The sequence below is a fragment of the Eschrichtius robustus genome, chromosome 21 (assembly GCF_028021215.1).
Source record: "Eschrichtius robustus isolate mEscRob2 chromosome 21, mEscRob2.pri, whole genome shotgun sequence".
NCBI classification, from domain to species: Eukaryota; Metazoa; Chordata; class Mammalia; order Artiodactyla; family Eschrichtiidae; genus Eschrichtius; species Eschrichtius robustus.
In genome coordinates this window covers 14,123,613-14,139,297 of record NC_090844.1, presented here as the reverse complement: position 1 = coordinate 14,139,297, position 15,685 = coordinate 14,123,613, and the positions used below count along the sequence as shown (strand labels likewise).

Here is a 15,685-nt window from a genome sequence, read left to right as displayed (position 1 = left end):
TATTTCTGCAGTGTCTGTTGTAACTTCTCCTTTTTCATTTCTAATTTTATTGATTTGAGTCCTCTCCCTCTTTTTCTTGATGAGTCTGGCTAATGGTTTATCAATTTTGTTTATCTTCTCAAAGAACCAGCTTTTAGTTTTATTGATCTTTGCTATTGTTTTCTTTGTTTCTATTTCATTTATTTCTGCTCTGATCTTTATGATTCTTTCCTTCTGCTAACTTTGGGTTTTGTTTGTTCTTCTTTCTCTAGTTCCTTTAGGTATAAAGTTAGATTGTTTATTTGAGATTTTTCTTGTTTCTTGAGGTAGGCTTGTATAGCTATAAACTTCCCTCTTAGAACTGCTTTTGCTGCATCCCATAGGTTTTGGATGGTCGTGTTTTCATTGTCATTTGTCTCTAGGTATTTTTTGATTTCCTCTTTGATTTCTTCAGTGATCGCTTGGTTATTTAGTAACGTATTGTTTAGCCTCCATGTGTTTGTGTTTTTTACGTTTTTTTCCCTGTAATTCATTTCTAATCTCACAGCGTTGTGGTCAGAAAAGATGCTTGTTATGATTTCAATTTTCTTAAATTTACTGAGGCTTGATTTGTGTCCCAAGATGTGATCTGTCCTGGAGAATGTTCTGTGCGCACTTGAGAAGAAAGTGTAGTCTGCTGTTTTTGGATGGAATGTCCTATAAATATCAATTAAATCTATCTGGTCTATTGTGTCATTTGAAGCTTGTGTTTCCTTATTTATTTTCATTTTGGATGATCTGTCCATTGGTGTAAGTGAGGTGTTAAAGTCCTCCACTATTATTGTGTTACTGTCGATTTCCTCTTTTATAGCTGCTAGCAATTGCCTTATGTATGTTGGGTGCATATATATTTATAATTGTTTTATCTTCTTCTTGGATTGATCCCTTGATCATTATGTAGTGTCCTTCCTTGTCTGTTGTAACATTCTTTATTTTAAAGTCTATTTTATCTGATATGAGTATTGCTACTCCAGCTTTCTTTTGATTTCCATTTGCATGGAATATCTTTTTCCATCCCCTCAGTTTCAGTCTGTATGTGTCCCTAGGTCTGAAGTGGGTCTCTTGTAGACAGCATATAGATAGGCCTTGTTTTTGTATCCATTCAGCAAGCCTGTGTCTTTTGGTTGGAGCATTTAATCCATTCACGTTTAAGGTAATTATCGATATGTATGTTCCTATGACCATTTTCTTAATTGTTTTGGGTTTGTTTTTATAGGTCCTTTTCTCCTCTTGTGTTTCCCGCTTAGAGAAGTTCCTTTAGCATTTGTTGTAGAGCTGGTTTGGTGGTGCTGAATTCTCTTAGCTTTTGCTTTTCTGTAAAGCTTTTGATTTCTCCATTGAATTTGAATGAGATCCTTGCCGGGTAGAGTAATGTTTGTAGGTTCTTCCCTTTCATCACTTTAAGTATATCATGCCACTCCCTTCTGCCTTGTAGAGTTTCTGCTGAGAAATCAGCGGTTAACCTTATTGGAGTTCCCTTGTATGTTATTTGTCGTTTTTCCCTTGCTGCTTTCAAAAATTTTTCTTTGTCTTTAATTTTTGCCAGTTTGATTACTATGTGTCTCGGTGTGGTTCTCCTTGGGTTTATCCTGTATGGGACTCTCTGTGCTTCCTGGACTTGGGTGGCTATTTCCTTTCCCATGTTAGGGAAGTTTTCGACTATAATCTCTTCAAATATTTTCTCAGGTCCTTTCTCTCTCTCTTCTCCTTCTGGGACCCCTATAATGCGAATGTTGTTGCGTTTAATGTTGTCCCAGAGGTCTCTTAGGCTGTCTTCATTTCTTTTCATTCTTTTTTCTTTATTCTGTTCTGCAGCAGTGAATTCCACCATTCTGTCTTCCAGGTCACTTATCCATTCTTCTGCCTCAGTTATTCTGCTATTGATTCCTTCTAGTGTAGTTTTCATTTCAGTTTTTGTAGTGTTGATCTCTGTTTGTTTGTTCTTTAATTCTTCTGGGTCTTTGTTAAACATTTCTTGCATCTTCTTGATCTTTGCCTCCATTTTTTTTCCGAGGTCCTGAATCATCTTCAGTATCATTATTCTGAATTCTTTTTCTGGAAGGTTCCTTATCTCCACTTCATTTAGTTGTTTTTCTGGGGTTTTATCTTGTTCCTTCATCTGGTACATAGCCCTCTGCCTTTCCATCTTGTCTGTCTTTCTGTGAATGTGGTTTTTGTTCCACAGGCTGCAGGATTGTAGTTCTTCTTGCTTCTGCTCGTGAATATAAGGCTTTTGATTTTTATTGCCACATCACCCTATGAAGAATTCTAAGAGTTTATACTCCCACCATCAGTGATATATTAGTTTCCTCTCATTGTCTTGACCATCAGTTCTTATCATAATAGGGTCAGTGTTTCTGTCCCATTCTTAAACTAGTTATTTTCCATTGATCTTTTCATGTCATTGTTAAACCCTATAATTGTTAAAACTGTAATTTAGAAATACTTTCTTAGAGCAGTGGTCCTCAACCTTTTCCCATTAGAATCATTCACATGGAGGACTTTTTAAATATCCTTGTGCCTCGACCCTCCCCAGGCCAATTAATCAGAATCTCGGGGGATGTAGCCCAGGAATCAGTATTTTAAACTTCTCAGGTGATTTCAATGTGGAACAAAGGTTGAGAACCTCTAATTTAGAATTTAGGGTGTTTTGTTTTTCTCCATAAAACAAGGAATTAACTCATGAAATAACTTGAAAAATCAAGATTAATTAATGCCTTAACCTAAATTCAGTTAGATTCTAATTTATATGAGGATGAGTTTTTGTTTTACAATGAAATTTTGGTTTTATTTGTCTTAGGTTATTTCAGAGACTATGGATATACTCTTCAGAATGAGAGGTGGCCTTGATCTAGCTTTTCAGCTAGCTACTCCTAATGGTAGGTCTGCCAAAATACTCTGCTTTTTTATTATAAAGTTGATTATGAAATATAGTGAGATTCTTACCATTTTGCACATGAAACTGAGAGATAGGATGAATAAATTGTCTAAGGTCATATAGTTAGTAAGTGATATACATTGGATTTAAACTTAGACACTGTTCCCCACCACCTCTAGCCCATGGGGCTCTCTGTGCACATTAGGAAAAGGTGTCTCCTTACTTAAGAAACTTTACTGCCCTCTCAAAGAAAATTGTCACGATAAATATAAATATCCACCATGAGCACAATATAAAGAGGCACCCAGACTTGTACATTGTAGGCTTAAAACTGTACATAACCCTGTGCCTCCAGAGCCCACTCTCTTGAATGTCGTGTTGTTTAGGAATGGTAGGCAAGCTCTATGGGAGAAAAATCAGCAGTGTTTATATAAACCAAATTCTAGGATGTCTTCCTGTTTCTGACTACTGCCACAAACTGAGGCAAAGAATATCAGAGGAAGAAGATGAAGAGCTGTGTTGGAGATGTGTTTCATTTGAGATGCCACAGTAAGCCAAGTGCCAACGCCCAACAGGCATTTGGTAATTTGAGTCTGAAACTTAGGGGAGAGTGGTCAGAACTGGAGATAAGAGAACTTAATATCTCTCAAGGATGATAGTTAATACCTTGATACTAAATGAAATCACTCAAGAAAAGCATGATCAATGGTGTCAGGAGCCACAAAGAAGTTCAGAAAGATAAGGAATAAATAGTGTCAGAGTTCCTTGAAGGAGATCACCAGCTGACAATTATTTACTGGCCCTTTGGAAAGAGGGAGAGTGAATGCAGAATGTTCTTTCTGACCCATCCCTTCACATTAGGCAGTTGTTCTCAATCTTGGTCCACATTCTAATCCCCACTTCCAGACCAATTAAAGTCTCTAAGGACAGAGACTCGGGCATCAGTAAGCTTTTTAGGTGATTCTCTAATGTGCCATCAAGATGAGAATCATTTTGCAAGGACTAAAACTCACTTTTAGGCCTATCTTATCAGTAAAGTATTGTTGTTCCTTAATATGTTACTTGTATGGATAAAGCCTTACATTTTACAACTTAATATAAATTGAAGGTATACTTTGCTATGAACTTATGCCAAAGTATAACTAATGTATTAGTCACCAGATATAATGATGTAATTTCAAATGTAAGTAAGGACTACAGATACTTTTTACCTAGTAATTAATGTATTTGAGCTTGTCTTCTGACTTGATAGTATTCCTCCTCCTGTATCAAACTCTTTGAAACACTCTATGAAGGGAATCGTTAATGAGGAAATTGAGGGGAAGAAGGTGCTTAACTTAAAGACATCACAATTATTTAGGTACTTTACCTCATGGTCCTTCAGGGATAAACAGAAGGTAATCCAGGAATTAATGTTTGTCTTTTGTAGTGCAGCTAAAAATCTTTACATTTGGCTTTCTGAAGCATATCAGGATATCTTTTAATCTGACTTGTTAAAAGTAATCTTTTCTCTACCACAATCTCAAGGTATTTATTTATCAAGATATCAGTGTGATAGTTAAATAAATATTTTAATCACAAGGTTAACTAGGTTTAGGATTTAGGAATATAAAGCTAAGACAAGTATTTAAATATTGTCTTCTTCAGATATATCTTCTTTATAGTTTTGACTTTGGAACCATGAAAATGTTTTTCATATTTAAAAAGTTCTATAAAGTAAAAAGGAAATCCCTGAAAATGAAGTCAGAAAAATATCAGGTTGATGACATACCACACAGAGAAAAAAACTCTGACTTCAGAGCACAGTACTTTGTACAGTCTTAGTGGGATATAGTCCAAGGAAGAATAGAACTATAAAGAAATTTAAATTTCATGCAACAGTTTTATTGCTATAAGTAATAAGGTATTTTGAGAGTAATTGGAATCCTTATACATTGCTGATGGGAATATAAAATGGTGCAGTTTCTTTGGAAAACAGTTTGGCAGTTCCTCAAAAAGACAGTTAACCATATGACCCAGCAATTCTTCCTAGGTGATCACCTAAGAGAATTAAAAACATATGTCCACACAATAGCTTATGCACAAATGTTCATAACAGCATTATTCATGATAACTGAAAAGTAGAAACAACCCAAATGTGTATCAGCTTATGAATGGATAAACAAAACATGTTTTGCTCATACAATGGAGTATTATTCAGCCGTAAAAAAGAGTGAAGTGCTAATTCATGCTATGGATGAATTCACATTATGGATGAATCCACAATATGGATGAATCTTGAAAGTATTAGGCCGAGTGAAAGAAGCCAGACACAAAAGGCCACGTAATGTGTGATTCCATTTATATGAAGTGTCCAGAATAGGCAGATCTATAGAGACCAAAAGTAGGTTAGTGATTACCATGGGAGAATGGGGAATGACCGCTGGTAAGGCCAGGGTTTCTTTGGGGGTGATGAAATGTTCTGGAATTAAATAGTGATGATTTTAAACCTTGTCGTATACTAAAAGCAACTGAATTGTACACATTAAACAATGAATTTTATGTCAATTTTTTTTAAAAAAGGCAAAAAAAATGTTTTTATAGTATTGAATATAGGGAATGGATATTTGGGGGTCAGTTTTACTGTGCTGTACTTTTGTGTGCTTGGAAGCATTCATGTTGAAAAGTTTACAATTTTTCTTATTCTATTTATATTCTTTTAATTTAGAAATTTTTATCAAGAAAGCACTAAAACATATGTTGAGTGACCTCTCAACCAAGCTTTCTTCAAATGCACTTGTGTTCAGAATCTGCCACAGTTCAGTGTACATATGGCCTAACAGTGACATGAACACCATTCCAGGAGAACTGACTGATAGTTCCACCTGTAAGAACATAATGCGCTTTATTCAGTGAGTATGCTTGAAAATGGCTAGAAGTGTTTTCACAACGTCATTTCGTATGATAAACATCTTCGTGTATTAAAAATTTAGATTTGAACAGGAAGAAGATACAAAACGAAAATTCATGAGGAAGAAAGACAAAAAGTTGTCAGACCTGGTAAGCAAATCACCTGTCTTCTTAGTGATAAAAATTTTCAATCCTTGAATTTGGAGTTGAGTGAGATCTTAGAAATTACTTAACCCAACTTTCTTATTTTTTTTACAGATCAGATTATTCAGGTCCAGAAAAATTAAATGACTTGCCAAAGGTTATATCTCTGATGTACATATCTAAACTTTTGTCCCATTATAATATATATCTTAAATGGGTTTTTTGAATGCCTTGTTTGCTCCCACAGAAATAAAACAGCTTGAGTCTGTTTACAGATTATTTAAAAACAAATAAAAAGGGATCATTCTGAAACATGACAGTGACACATTATGCTATATGAGGTAGTAAATAATAAATGATTTACTTTTCTTCACACTGTTTTGGTTCTGTTGATTTTTGAACCAGTACTATTGAGTACCTGCCACGTGCCACGAACTTTGCCAGATATTGGAGATGAAAAATGGAGCTGCTGCTTCAAGGCAGGAAGTTGTACAAAGTTAGTATGCCTTTAGTGTTTTTCCAGACTAGTAAGGAAAATAGAGTGGACGTGAGGTTGGAGATGTGGGCAGGGACCACTTAGGAGAGGCCAAACCAAAACAGTAGCTACAGTAATAAAGAGGAGGGAATGGATACAAGAACTATTTAGGGGATCGAATAGATTATACTTGGAAACTAATTGGATGTGGGATGACCAGCTTCTTGCTTGGGTAAAGATGGAAGATGGGGAAGACATGAGGTCAGTTTCGGTCACATTATGTTTTAGACAGCAGTGAGGAGTCCACATGAGCTGTTAGATTTATAAATGTGGAGTGTACAAAAAAAATTGTGGGCTCTGGATAAGGATTTGAGAATTACCAGTCGTTGGAGCTTGACATTTTGAGGGATACAGGTCAGTTCTTTTGTAGGATGTTCCTCAGTTTGGGTTTGGGTTTGTTTTAGGCTTCCTCATGATAGATTCATGTGGTCATTGTTGGTAGGAATACCACAGAAGTAATGTGTGTCCTTCTCAGCATGTCGTATGAAAGAAGCATATGCTCAGTTTGTTCTTGTATTAGTGATGTTAACTTTGATCATTTAATATGGTATCCGCCAGTGTTCTCCACTGTGAGGGTACTAATTTTTGCCCTTATAATTAGTAAGTATTTTGTGGGAAGATACTTTGAGTTTATATATATATATCCTGTTCCTCATCAAGTTTTTACCCATCACTTCTAACATCAATTGATAATTTTTGCCAGAATCTAGCATTAATCTGATGGTTGCAAAGTAGTGATTTTTCTAAGTCTATCATTTCCTTTTACATTTATTAGATGACATTATACTGTGAGGGGGAGATTTTCTATTTCCCTATTTGTTTATTAACTGCATGGAAGCATGGATTCCTATCTTATGCAATGAGTTATCTGTTACTGTTATGTCATTAGTTATTTTGATGCTCACATTTTCTAAGATTTGGCCAATAGAAACTTCATGCTGGCTCCAATGTCCTCTTGACACCATATTTTTGAGTACTTGCTACTTTCTTCCACAGGATGTTCCAGACACATCTTGTACTTTCCCTGTGTTAGCTCAGAAATCAGCCATTTCCCCAAGGAACACACACATGTATATATACATACTATACATATATAACACATACATCCATATTTATCTGTGTAAATCATATTATACCTCCAGTTCTACTTCAGCCTCACACAATTGCTAACCTTTTCCCAGTGAGAAACCTGGCTTCCAGTACTCTTAATATTTTGCTAAATTTGTTTAATATACAGAAAGCATTTTCAAAATTGTTTTCCCATACCACTATCAAAATCAAACCTACTAATAGAGTTCAATATTTGTTTATAGTTTTTTATGTCTTTAGACCACAGGTGTATAGTCATAATATATGTTTATAAGTTGCTTCAGTGTGTGGTTATTGTATCTTGTTCATTTGATTTTTGTTTTGTTTTGTTTTGAAATTTTTAAATGTATACAAAAGTAGAGAAAATAATTAAATGAAGCCTGGTGAACCTAACTTTAATGTTTATCAGTACGTGATCAATCTGATTTCACCTTCACTCCCCACTCACTCTCCCCTTCTCCTCAGATTATTTTGAAGCAGGGAAGATTTCTTCTTTAAGATTTGTGCTTTTCAATAATTTACTGTAATATAGCTTATATGGTCCTTAAAAAGTCCTTTTACTTACCTTTTATATTATTATTCAATGTTCTATAAGTTAACTTTTACTGTTTATCTTTATAGCATCAAATAGTAAATATAGATCTTATGCTGGAGATGTCAACCCCTCTGGCACCTGTAACACCCATAATTGAAAGAGAAAGCGGAGGACACCACTATGTTAATATGACTTTACCGGTCGATGCAGTTGTATCTGTTGCTCCAGAAGAAACGTGGGGAAAGTAGGTATTTTCTAATACTACTGCCACGTTTAAATAAGGACCCTCTCCCAAAGTAATCAGAGCTCATTTTAAATTATCATATAGGCATATCCAGTGTTGTTGTTGTTTTTACTGTGATTTACTCCTTGTTTATTATTAAGCTAAGAGTCATCTAGTAATTAGATGTTTATTGGAGGAAGTAGAGTAATATGCAAAACCTGTAGGGTTTTCCCTTTATCTACACAGAGGAAATTTAGTTTATTTAACATTTAACTTTGCATTTTTTAGACTTCATTTAATAAACCTGGTCCAATCGAGGATATATTAGGAATATAGTCACTCGACACTTTCATGTATCATAAACTACTATAACTTCTGTTAATGCACTTGTATATTTCCCCCCCCCCCAGAGTTCGTAAACATCTAGTTGATGCAATTCATAATCAACTAACTGATATGGAACAATGTATTTTGAAATACATGAAAGGAACATCTATCGTGGTCCCTGAACCACTGCACTTTTTATTACCAGGGGAAGAAAATCTTGTAACAGTTTCATATCCATCAGGAATTCCAGATGATCAGCTGCAGGCCTATAGAAAGGTGAAACCAATTCATTTTTTCTTAAAAAAAATACAGCTATCATTCATTTTGTGTTTAATTATGTGTTTCTAATAAATGGACATTGTTTTGTGATTTAATTTTAAAGTGTGGACACAGACTATTAGCTTTACACCTTATTTAATTTCTGTTCTATAACTTTTTAAAGTATTACTAATGAAAAAATACTTTGCTAAACCATATGTAACATTTTAATTTCATATGTTCAGTGTAGTTCATATGTTATTTTTCTGTAATGAAATTTAGAACTGAAAAGATGCTTACATGCCTAGAGCAGCTGATGAGTGGTATTTAATATATTCCTTTTCTCTTCCGTTACTTCCAGATTTGTGAAAGAGACAAGATTAGAGTCAGAGAAGGAAAATTAGGATTTATGCTGTTTCTAATTAGGATTTATAGTATTACTCCATCCCCCACCTCCCAGGGTTATTTGGGTTTTATTAGAGGCATTTTGAAGGAAACACGATCAGCATTCAAAGAAATGAGATTTCTTGGCAAAATGACTGGTTTGGGAGTACATATTTTTGATGTGTGGCCTTGCCTGGCATCCATCAAATTATACCATGGGACTGTCTTCCTGGTCTCTGTCCCTGAAAAGAGATATAACAATGTAACCCTCTGTACCTCTCTGTAAGTGCCAGATGAATTGATTTGCAGAGGCAACAGTTACATAAGCTAATGATCCCATTCAAACTGCTGGAATACACAGGAGATAGCAAAAGAAGATGTCAGACTTTTCAAAGTAACTACTACATGTTTTTATACATTCAGGAATATATTGCCTTTTAGACATGTATGTGTATTTTTATTTTGATGCCATATTGGTTGGTTTCATGCCACCAATCTCTATAATTTAATCACTACCCCTTATATTTGTTAAGTACTCTAAGCATGATTTTTTAAAGTATTTTGATATAATTTTATCATTGTTAATTATAATTTACTCATTTACAAGGCGGTTTCAAAACCAGTCTTTAGCCTGGATGTATTTTAACAGAGTGTGTTATAGTGAGTAATTTTAAATTATCTCAGTTCTCTGACTCTAACGAATTATTATCATTTTTCTACATTCCCTTCCAGTTTCTATCCATATACACAGATAAACAAAAATAAATCTTTTTTGGTTTTAGTTTAAATCTCACTTTCTTTGACCTTAGTGAATTAAATCATAAGTGCGTTTGATAACGTTTACAATATTTAGTAAATTTTCTGTTTTGTATCTAGTTTGAGTATATTTATTGACTAGGAATCTAAATCATGTAACTTTTTTTCTCTTCCTTCCTCTTGATTCTGATTTCATTTAGGAGTTACACGATCTCTTCAGTCTGCCTCATGACAGACCTTATTTCAGAAGGTCTAATGCTTATCACTTTCCAGATGAACCATACAAAGATGGTTACGTTAGAAATCCACATACTTATCTCAATTCACCTAACATAGAGACTGGTATGGTGAGTTTAATAGTTCTCTATGTGAGTCAATTGATCATAAGTGTCGTTAGTTGTTTTCTGTCTGTACCCAGTGGAAGTCGTAACGATCAATTTATAATGGGTATCGTCGTCCCTAAAACATACTTTACCACCCTTTTCTTTTAATGATCATTGCTTAAGATAGCAGTAATTCACAGTGGTCTAAAAAGGTTAGGAATAGATAGTGTGTAGCACTTTTCTCTTACTAAAATTCCATTCCTTAATTTCTTTAAAGGCTTGTCCCATTTTATTTCCATTCTGAACCTGAGAAATCATGCTAATTAAGGGCATATTTCTACACAACTCACACTGTTGGAAAAGGCTAATAAAGCACTACATGTTTCCTGTACAGCACATACCTAGTTGTAAGGGGTAGATCTTTTCACTAAAGGTAGCTCAGAAAAGGAGTGTGGGGAAGGGTTCCTTTAAGGATGCATGCAGGCTAGTAAGAGAGGATCTCATGGGCAACCAAGAATAGGAATCGTACAGCTGGGCCTCTTAGAACAAAGCAGCGCTATGACTGGCCTCGGTCTCAAGGCGTACTCTCACTCCTTGATGGCATTTCTCAGCTTTCTTTGGGGGTGCTTTTGGTCCTAACTGGCCTGTTCCTTCCCTTTACTCTACCTTTTCTCAGCCTCGTCTTCTGTTTCCTCATTTTTTCAGCCTGACATAGCTTTTCCTACTCTCCCTCAGACCTGCTGATTGCATGCATTGTTTCAGCTTCATTCCTTGCACTTACTGCCTGATTCACCCTGCACCTCTCAATTCAAATTCCCATAAGAGAAAACTTGATTGGCCCATCTTGTCATGGCATTTATTCAATACCTGCTGAGTCTCCAGGTGCTTTGTAAGGAAATCTTAAGAATTAAAAATGAGTACGTGGGCTTCCCTGGTGGCACAGTGGTTGAGAATCTGCCTGTCAATGCAGGGGACACGGGTTCGAGCCCTGGTCTGGGAGGATCCCACATGCTGCGGAGCAACTAGGCCCGTGGGCCACAATTACTGAGCCTGCGCGTCTGGAGCCTGTGCTCTGCAACAAGAGAGGCCGCGATAATGAGAGGCCCGCACACCACGATGAAGAGTGGCCCCCACTTGCCGCAACTAGAGAAAGCCCTCGCACAGAAACGAAGACCCAACACAGCCATAAATAAATAAATAAATAAACCCAAAAGTTAAAAAAAAAAAAAATGAGTACGTGATACAACGTTGACCCTAGGGCAGTTAGGGGCCCGCTTCCGGTTCTGGCTATCAGCATGCACTTGGGACAGCAGCTTCACCTGCAAGAGCTATGGGCAGGCCAGCTTCGCATAGAACAGCCTTGGCTGGGCACTCACCGTTACATGCATACGAATGAGACTTTAGTCAACATTTCAGTGACATTGAATGATTTCACTTATTTTGCTTATATGGGAGGAAATCTTGAGAGACCTGTTCCTGATTGAAAATCTTGTTCTGTCACAGTCATAGAATCATAGAATAGGAAATACAAAACTTAGAGTCTCTAACAAGCAACATAACTCTTGATGGTTTTCTCGTAGATTATTACATAAATGTTTTCTCTCTCAGATTATATTTGGAACTCTTCTAGGGTAAGTATTATATCATATATTCAATTTTAATTCCTAATAGTTCTTTACTAAGCGCCAGGACTCTCAGAAGGTAAATACTGATGAATAAATACTGATTGTTTTTTGACAATGAAATGGGTTGGTTATCTGTATTGCAAAAATGCAAGAAGCATTTATATATTTCTTAATATTTATTATATGATACTTCATGTGTGCATGTAACATCTATATAAGTTATAAAGCACAGTAAAGAAATCAATATTGGAGAGCTCCCTACGCCATTTAAGAACTAGGACGTGGCCAGTCTGACTGTGTGCTCCTTCCTATGCACTCCTCTGCCTCCCCGACACCCAGGAGGAACTATTATACTGAGTTTTGGGTTCATCATTCACTTCCCTTTCTTTTAATAGTTTCACCATATATGTACATATTCTCTCAACAATGTTGCTTTTAGTCTTGCTTGATTTTGAGTTTTACCAAAATGGTGTCATTCTGTGTATAGTCTTCTACAACTTGCTTTTTCACTCAATATCATGTAGCTAAGATTTATCCATGGTATTGTGTATAACTGTAGTTCAGTTATCTTTATTGCTGGATAATATACCTTGGTATGATTTTTTCCCCCAGGTTTTTTTGCTATTTAGACAACCCTGCTATGAAAGTTACTGTACATGTCTCTTGTTACATATATGCAACAATGTCAACAATTTGCTATATTTGCTTCATTTCTCCTTTTTTCCCCTTGAGCCATTTCAAAGAAAATTACAGGCATCATGCTATTTATTCCTAAATACTTACAATGCAAATCTCCAAACAATATTAGATTTGCGTTTATGATAGTTTGGTTATGATTAATTATTATTTTTTATTCTCTGCTGGATTTAGTTTGCTAATATTTTGTTAAGATTGTTGCATCTGTGTTCATGAATGATATTGTCTTATAATTTTCTTTTCTCATACTGTTCTTACTTCACTTTTGTATCAGTAGTATACTGGCTCATTGAAAGAGTTGGGGAGGGTTTCCTCTTTTTTAAAAAAGTTTTTCTAAGGAACTAGAGTAAGTCTAGCTCCGAGAATAGTAAAATGACTTGGTATGTGTATGTGTAATATAATACATACATCTATCTTAAGTTAATATTTTACTGTGTTTCTTCTTTTTATATAGATTTCTGTGGTCCAGGGTATATATGGTTACCATCATTATATGCAGGATCGGATAGATGACAATGGCTGGGGCTGTGCTTATCGGTCTCTGCAGACTATCTGCTCTTGGTTCAAACACCAGGGATACACAGAGAGATCCATTCCAACACACAGAGAAATTCAGCAGGTACAGAACATGCCATTTTGAATTGTAATCAGTTGGATGTTTCATTAACCCTTAATATACCATTAATAATTATTCCTACCTCATGGTGCAGACTTATTTCTGTTTTGAAGAAAAAAAATATAAATACTGGTAATCAGGGAAAATGCCCTAAACGTAATTTTTAATAGCTGTCTTGTGTATGGATCTTTTTGTATTTTTAAATACACAAAGGCTCTAGTTGATGCTGGGGACAAACCAGCAACATTTGTTGGATCACGGCAGTGGATTGGATCTATCGAGGTGCAGCTGGTACTGAACCATTTGATTGGTATAACTTCAAAAATACTGTTTGTCAGGTAAGGACACTTTAAGAAATCTGAGAAATCATTTCAAAGAGAATTTGTCATTTTTATTAAAAGAAAAAGCGCATTTTCCCCCACATTTGTTTTCACTCTTTTCTCTTCCTCCACATTGCCTCCTTGCTTTATAAATCTCATTTTTCTAGCCCTAAATTTTTTTGTTATTTTTTAGAAGATGTTTGAGTTTATGAGTAAACTTTGTGATATCTGCTTATATGCTCTAGGCCTAATCTTAGTCTGGAAGAGGAAAACTTGCAAATATGTCAGTTTTGAGTAGAGTTACAGAAAGTCTAGTTTTTTTGTTCTGTTTTTCTCTTTTTATTTATTTTATTTTTTGGCTGCGTTGGGTCTTCGTTGCTGCACGTGGGCTTTCTCTAGTTGTGGTGAGCGGGGGCTACTCTTCATTGCAGTGTGTGAGCTTCTCATTGCGGTGGCTTCTCTTGTGGAGCACGGGCTCTAGGCGCACGGGCTTCAGTAGTTGCAGCACGTGGGCTCAGTAGTTGCGGTGCACGGGCTCTAGGGAGCGCAGGCTCAGTAGTTGTGGCGCATGGGCTTAGTTGCTCCGCGGCATGTGGGATCTTCCCAGACTAGGGATCAAACCCGTGTCCCGTGCATTGACAGGCGGATTCTTAACCACTGCACCACCAGGGAAGTCCCCAGAAAGTCTAGTTTTTTAATGCTTAAGGCAGAGACGTCTTGAAAGGAAAAAATCAAATGTTGGTCTATGACTGACCTTTTTGTTTATCTCCTACTCTTTTTCTTCCTAAGATTTTAATAAATTAATAATGTGTCCAAATAATACATTCATTTTTTCTTTTCCAATATATTTTAATCACAATTCTAGTATAAAAATATGAGCAAATATTAATATAAGATTGATATCTATGACCATCACTAGCTTACTCCTGATTTATGAGCTTATGTGTTCAATACATTTTCTATTACAACAACCTTGCTAACTATAGTGTTATTATTTTTATTGTCCAAGTACTTTAATACCTCTGATTTCACAAGTGCAGTTTTGATTGGCTGTGGAAATCAGTGCTAACAAATAAGTGATAGATTAAGTAGTGAAGCATATGGTGATTAAAAAGTGAGTTTTGTCACAGTAAAACATTATTCATACATTCCCAACTATCTTAGAAATAGTTCATCTGATAGAAAATGGTTTCTTTCTAGCCAAGGTTCTGAAATGGCCTCTCAGGGACGGGAACTGGTTAATCATTTCCAGAGTGAAGGAACACCAGTAATGATCGGTAAGGTGTGTGGATATCTTGGGTTCTTTTGGTAGAGTGGCGAGTATGTGAAACTTATGGTTAATAAAAATATGTAATGGCACATAAAATCAGTCATTTTTAAACATATTAAAATTAGCTTTTACATCATGCATACTGTCCTCTGGATATTATTTTAAAATTTCCAAGGCAGGAGGAAAGTTACAAAAAAGATAATAACCAGCAGTAGTAAAGGCTAAGAAGAGAAATGATAACTGTGTTCAGATACTTGAAGAGTTGAGAGCAGAATGGAAAAGAGGCAGTGGTCACTGAGCTGAGCATTGTAAGTCATGGCTAGCACTAACTTGGCTGGCTGTGTGACATTATGCAAATTGCTTAACCTCTCCAGGCTTTAGTTGTAAAATCAGAGGATTGGATTAGCTGATCTAAAGATTCACGATTCTGTGAGAAGTAAGACTTGTCCTGCGATGACAGAAGGCAAGCTAAGACTGGTGTGTAAGAAATGCTGGTAGGCAGATTTCAGCAAAATACAGGAAGTATTGAAAGAGCAGATGGGCGGCACCATTGGAGGTACTCAGACCAGAGGCAGCACTGCCCAGCTGCTGAGAGAGGTACCAACAGCGGTGATCGTTACTCTGTCGTGTGGAGTTTAGACCCTCTGTGGCCCTTTTTAAATCCAGTCTAGGTAATTCCATGGATACTGCAGTGAAATATAAACCTAGTATGATTATAGATACAATTGTTTCTTTTCTGTCTTAAAGATGTAATTTTATCTCTTCAGAGTATATTTGACATTGTGTCGTTTACAGTGTA

The 15,685-nt window shown here is 35.9% G+C and overlaps 1 protein-coding gene across 5 annotated transcripts in view; it reads left to right on the top strand.

Annotated features, from left to right (window-relative positions):
- Positions 1-15,685, top strand: part of UFSP2 (UFM1 specific peptidase 2) — a 37,207-nt gene that overhangs the window by 5,480 nt on the left and 16,042 nt on the right. For 3 of the 5 annotated variants that reach the window (XR_011072171.1, XM_068532298.1, XM_068532299.1), the window contains exons 2-10: positions 2,819-2,897; positions 5,604-5,787; positions 5,869-5,935; positions 8,175-8,332; positions 8,722-8,914; positions 10,237-10,383; positions 13,135-13,299; positions 13,510-13,634; positions 14,817-14,893. Coding sequence is in view for 3 of the 5 variants with exons in the window: in XM_068532298.1 (XP_068388399.1) it covers positions 2,819-2,897; positions 5,604-5,787; positions 5,869-5,935; positions 8,175-8,332; positions 8,722-8,914; positions 10,237-10,383; positions 13,135-13,299; positions 13,510-13,634; positions 14,817-14,893 (1,195 nt within the window). In the remaining 2 variants the exon portion in view is untranslated. Of the gene's footprint in view, positions 1-2,818; positions 2,898-5,603; positions 5,788-5,868; positions 5,936-6,334; positions 6,426-8,174; positions 8,333-8,721; positions 8,915-10,236; positions 10,384-13,134; positions 13,300-13,509; positions 13,635-14,816; positions 14,899-15,685 lie in introns of those variants that run through there. The other 2 variants (XR_011072172.1, XM_068532300.1) reach the window with 2 other exon arrangements.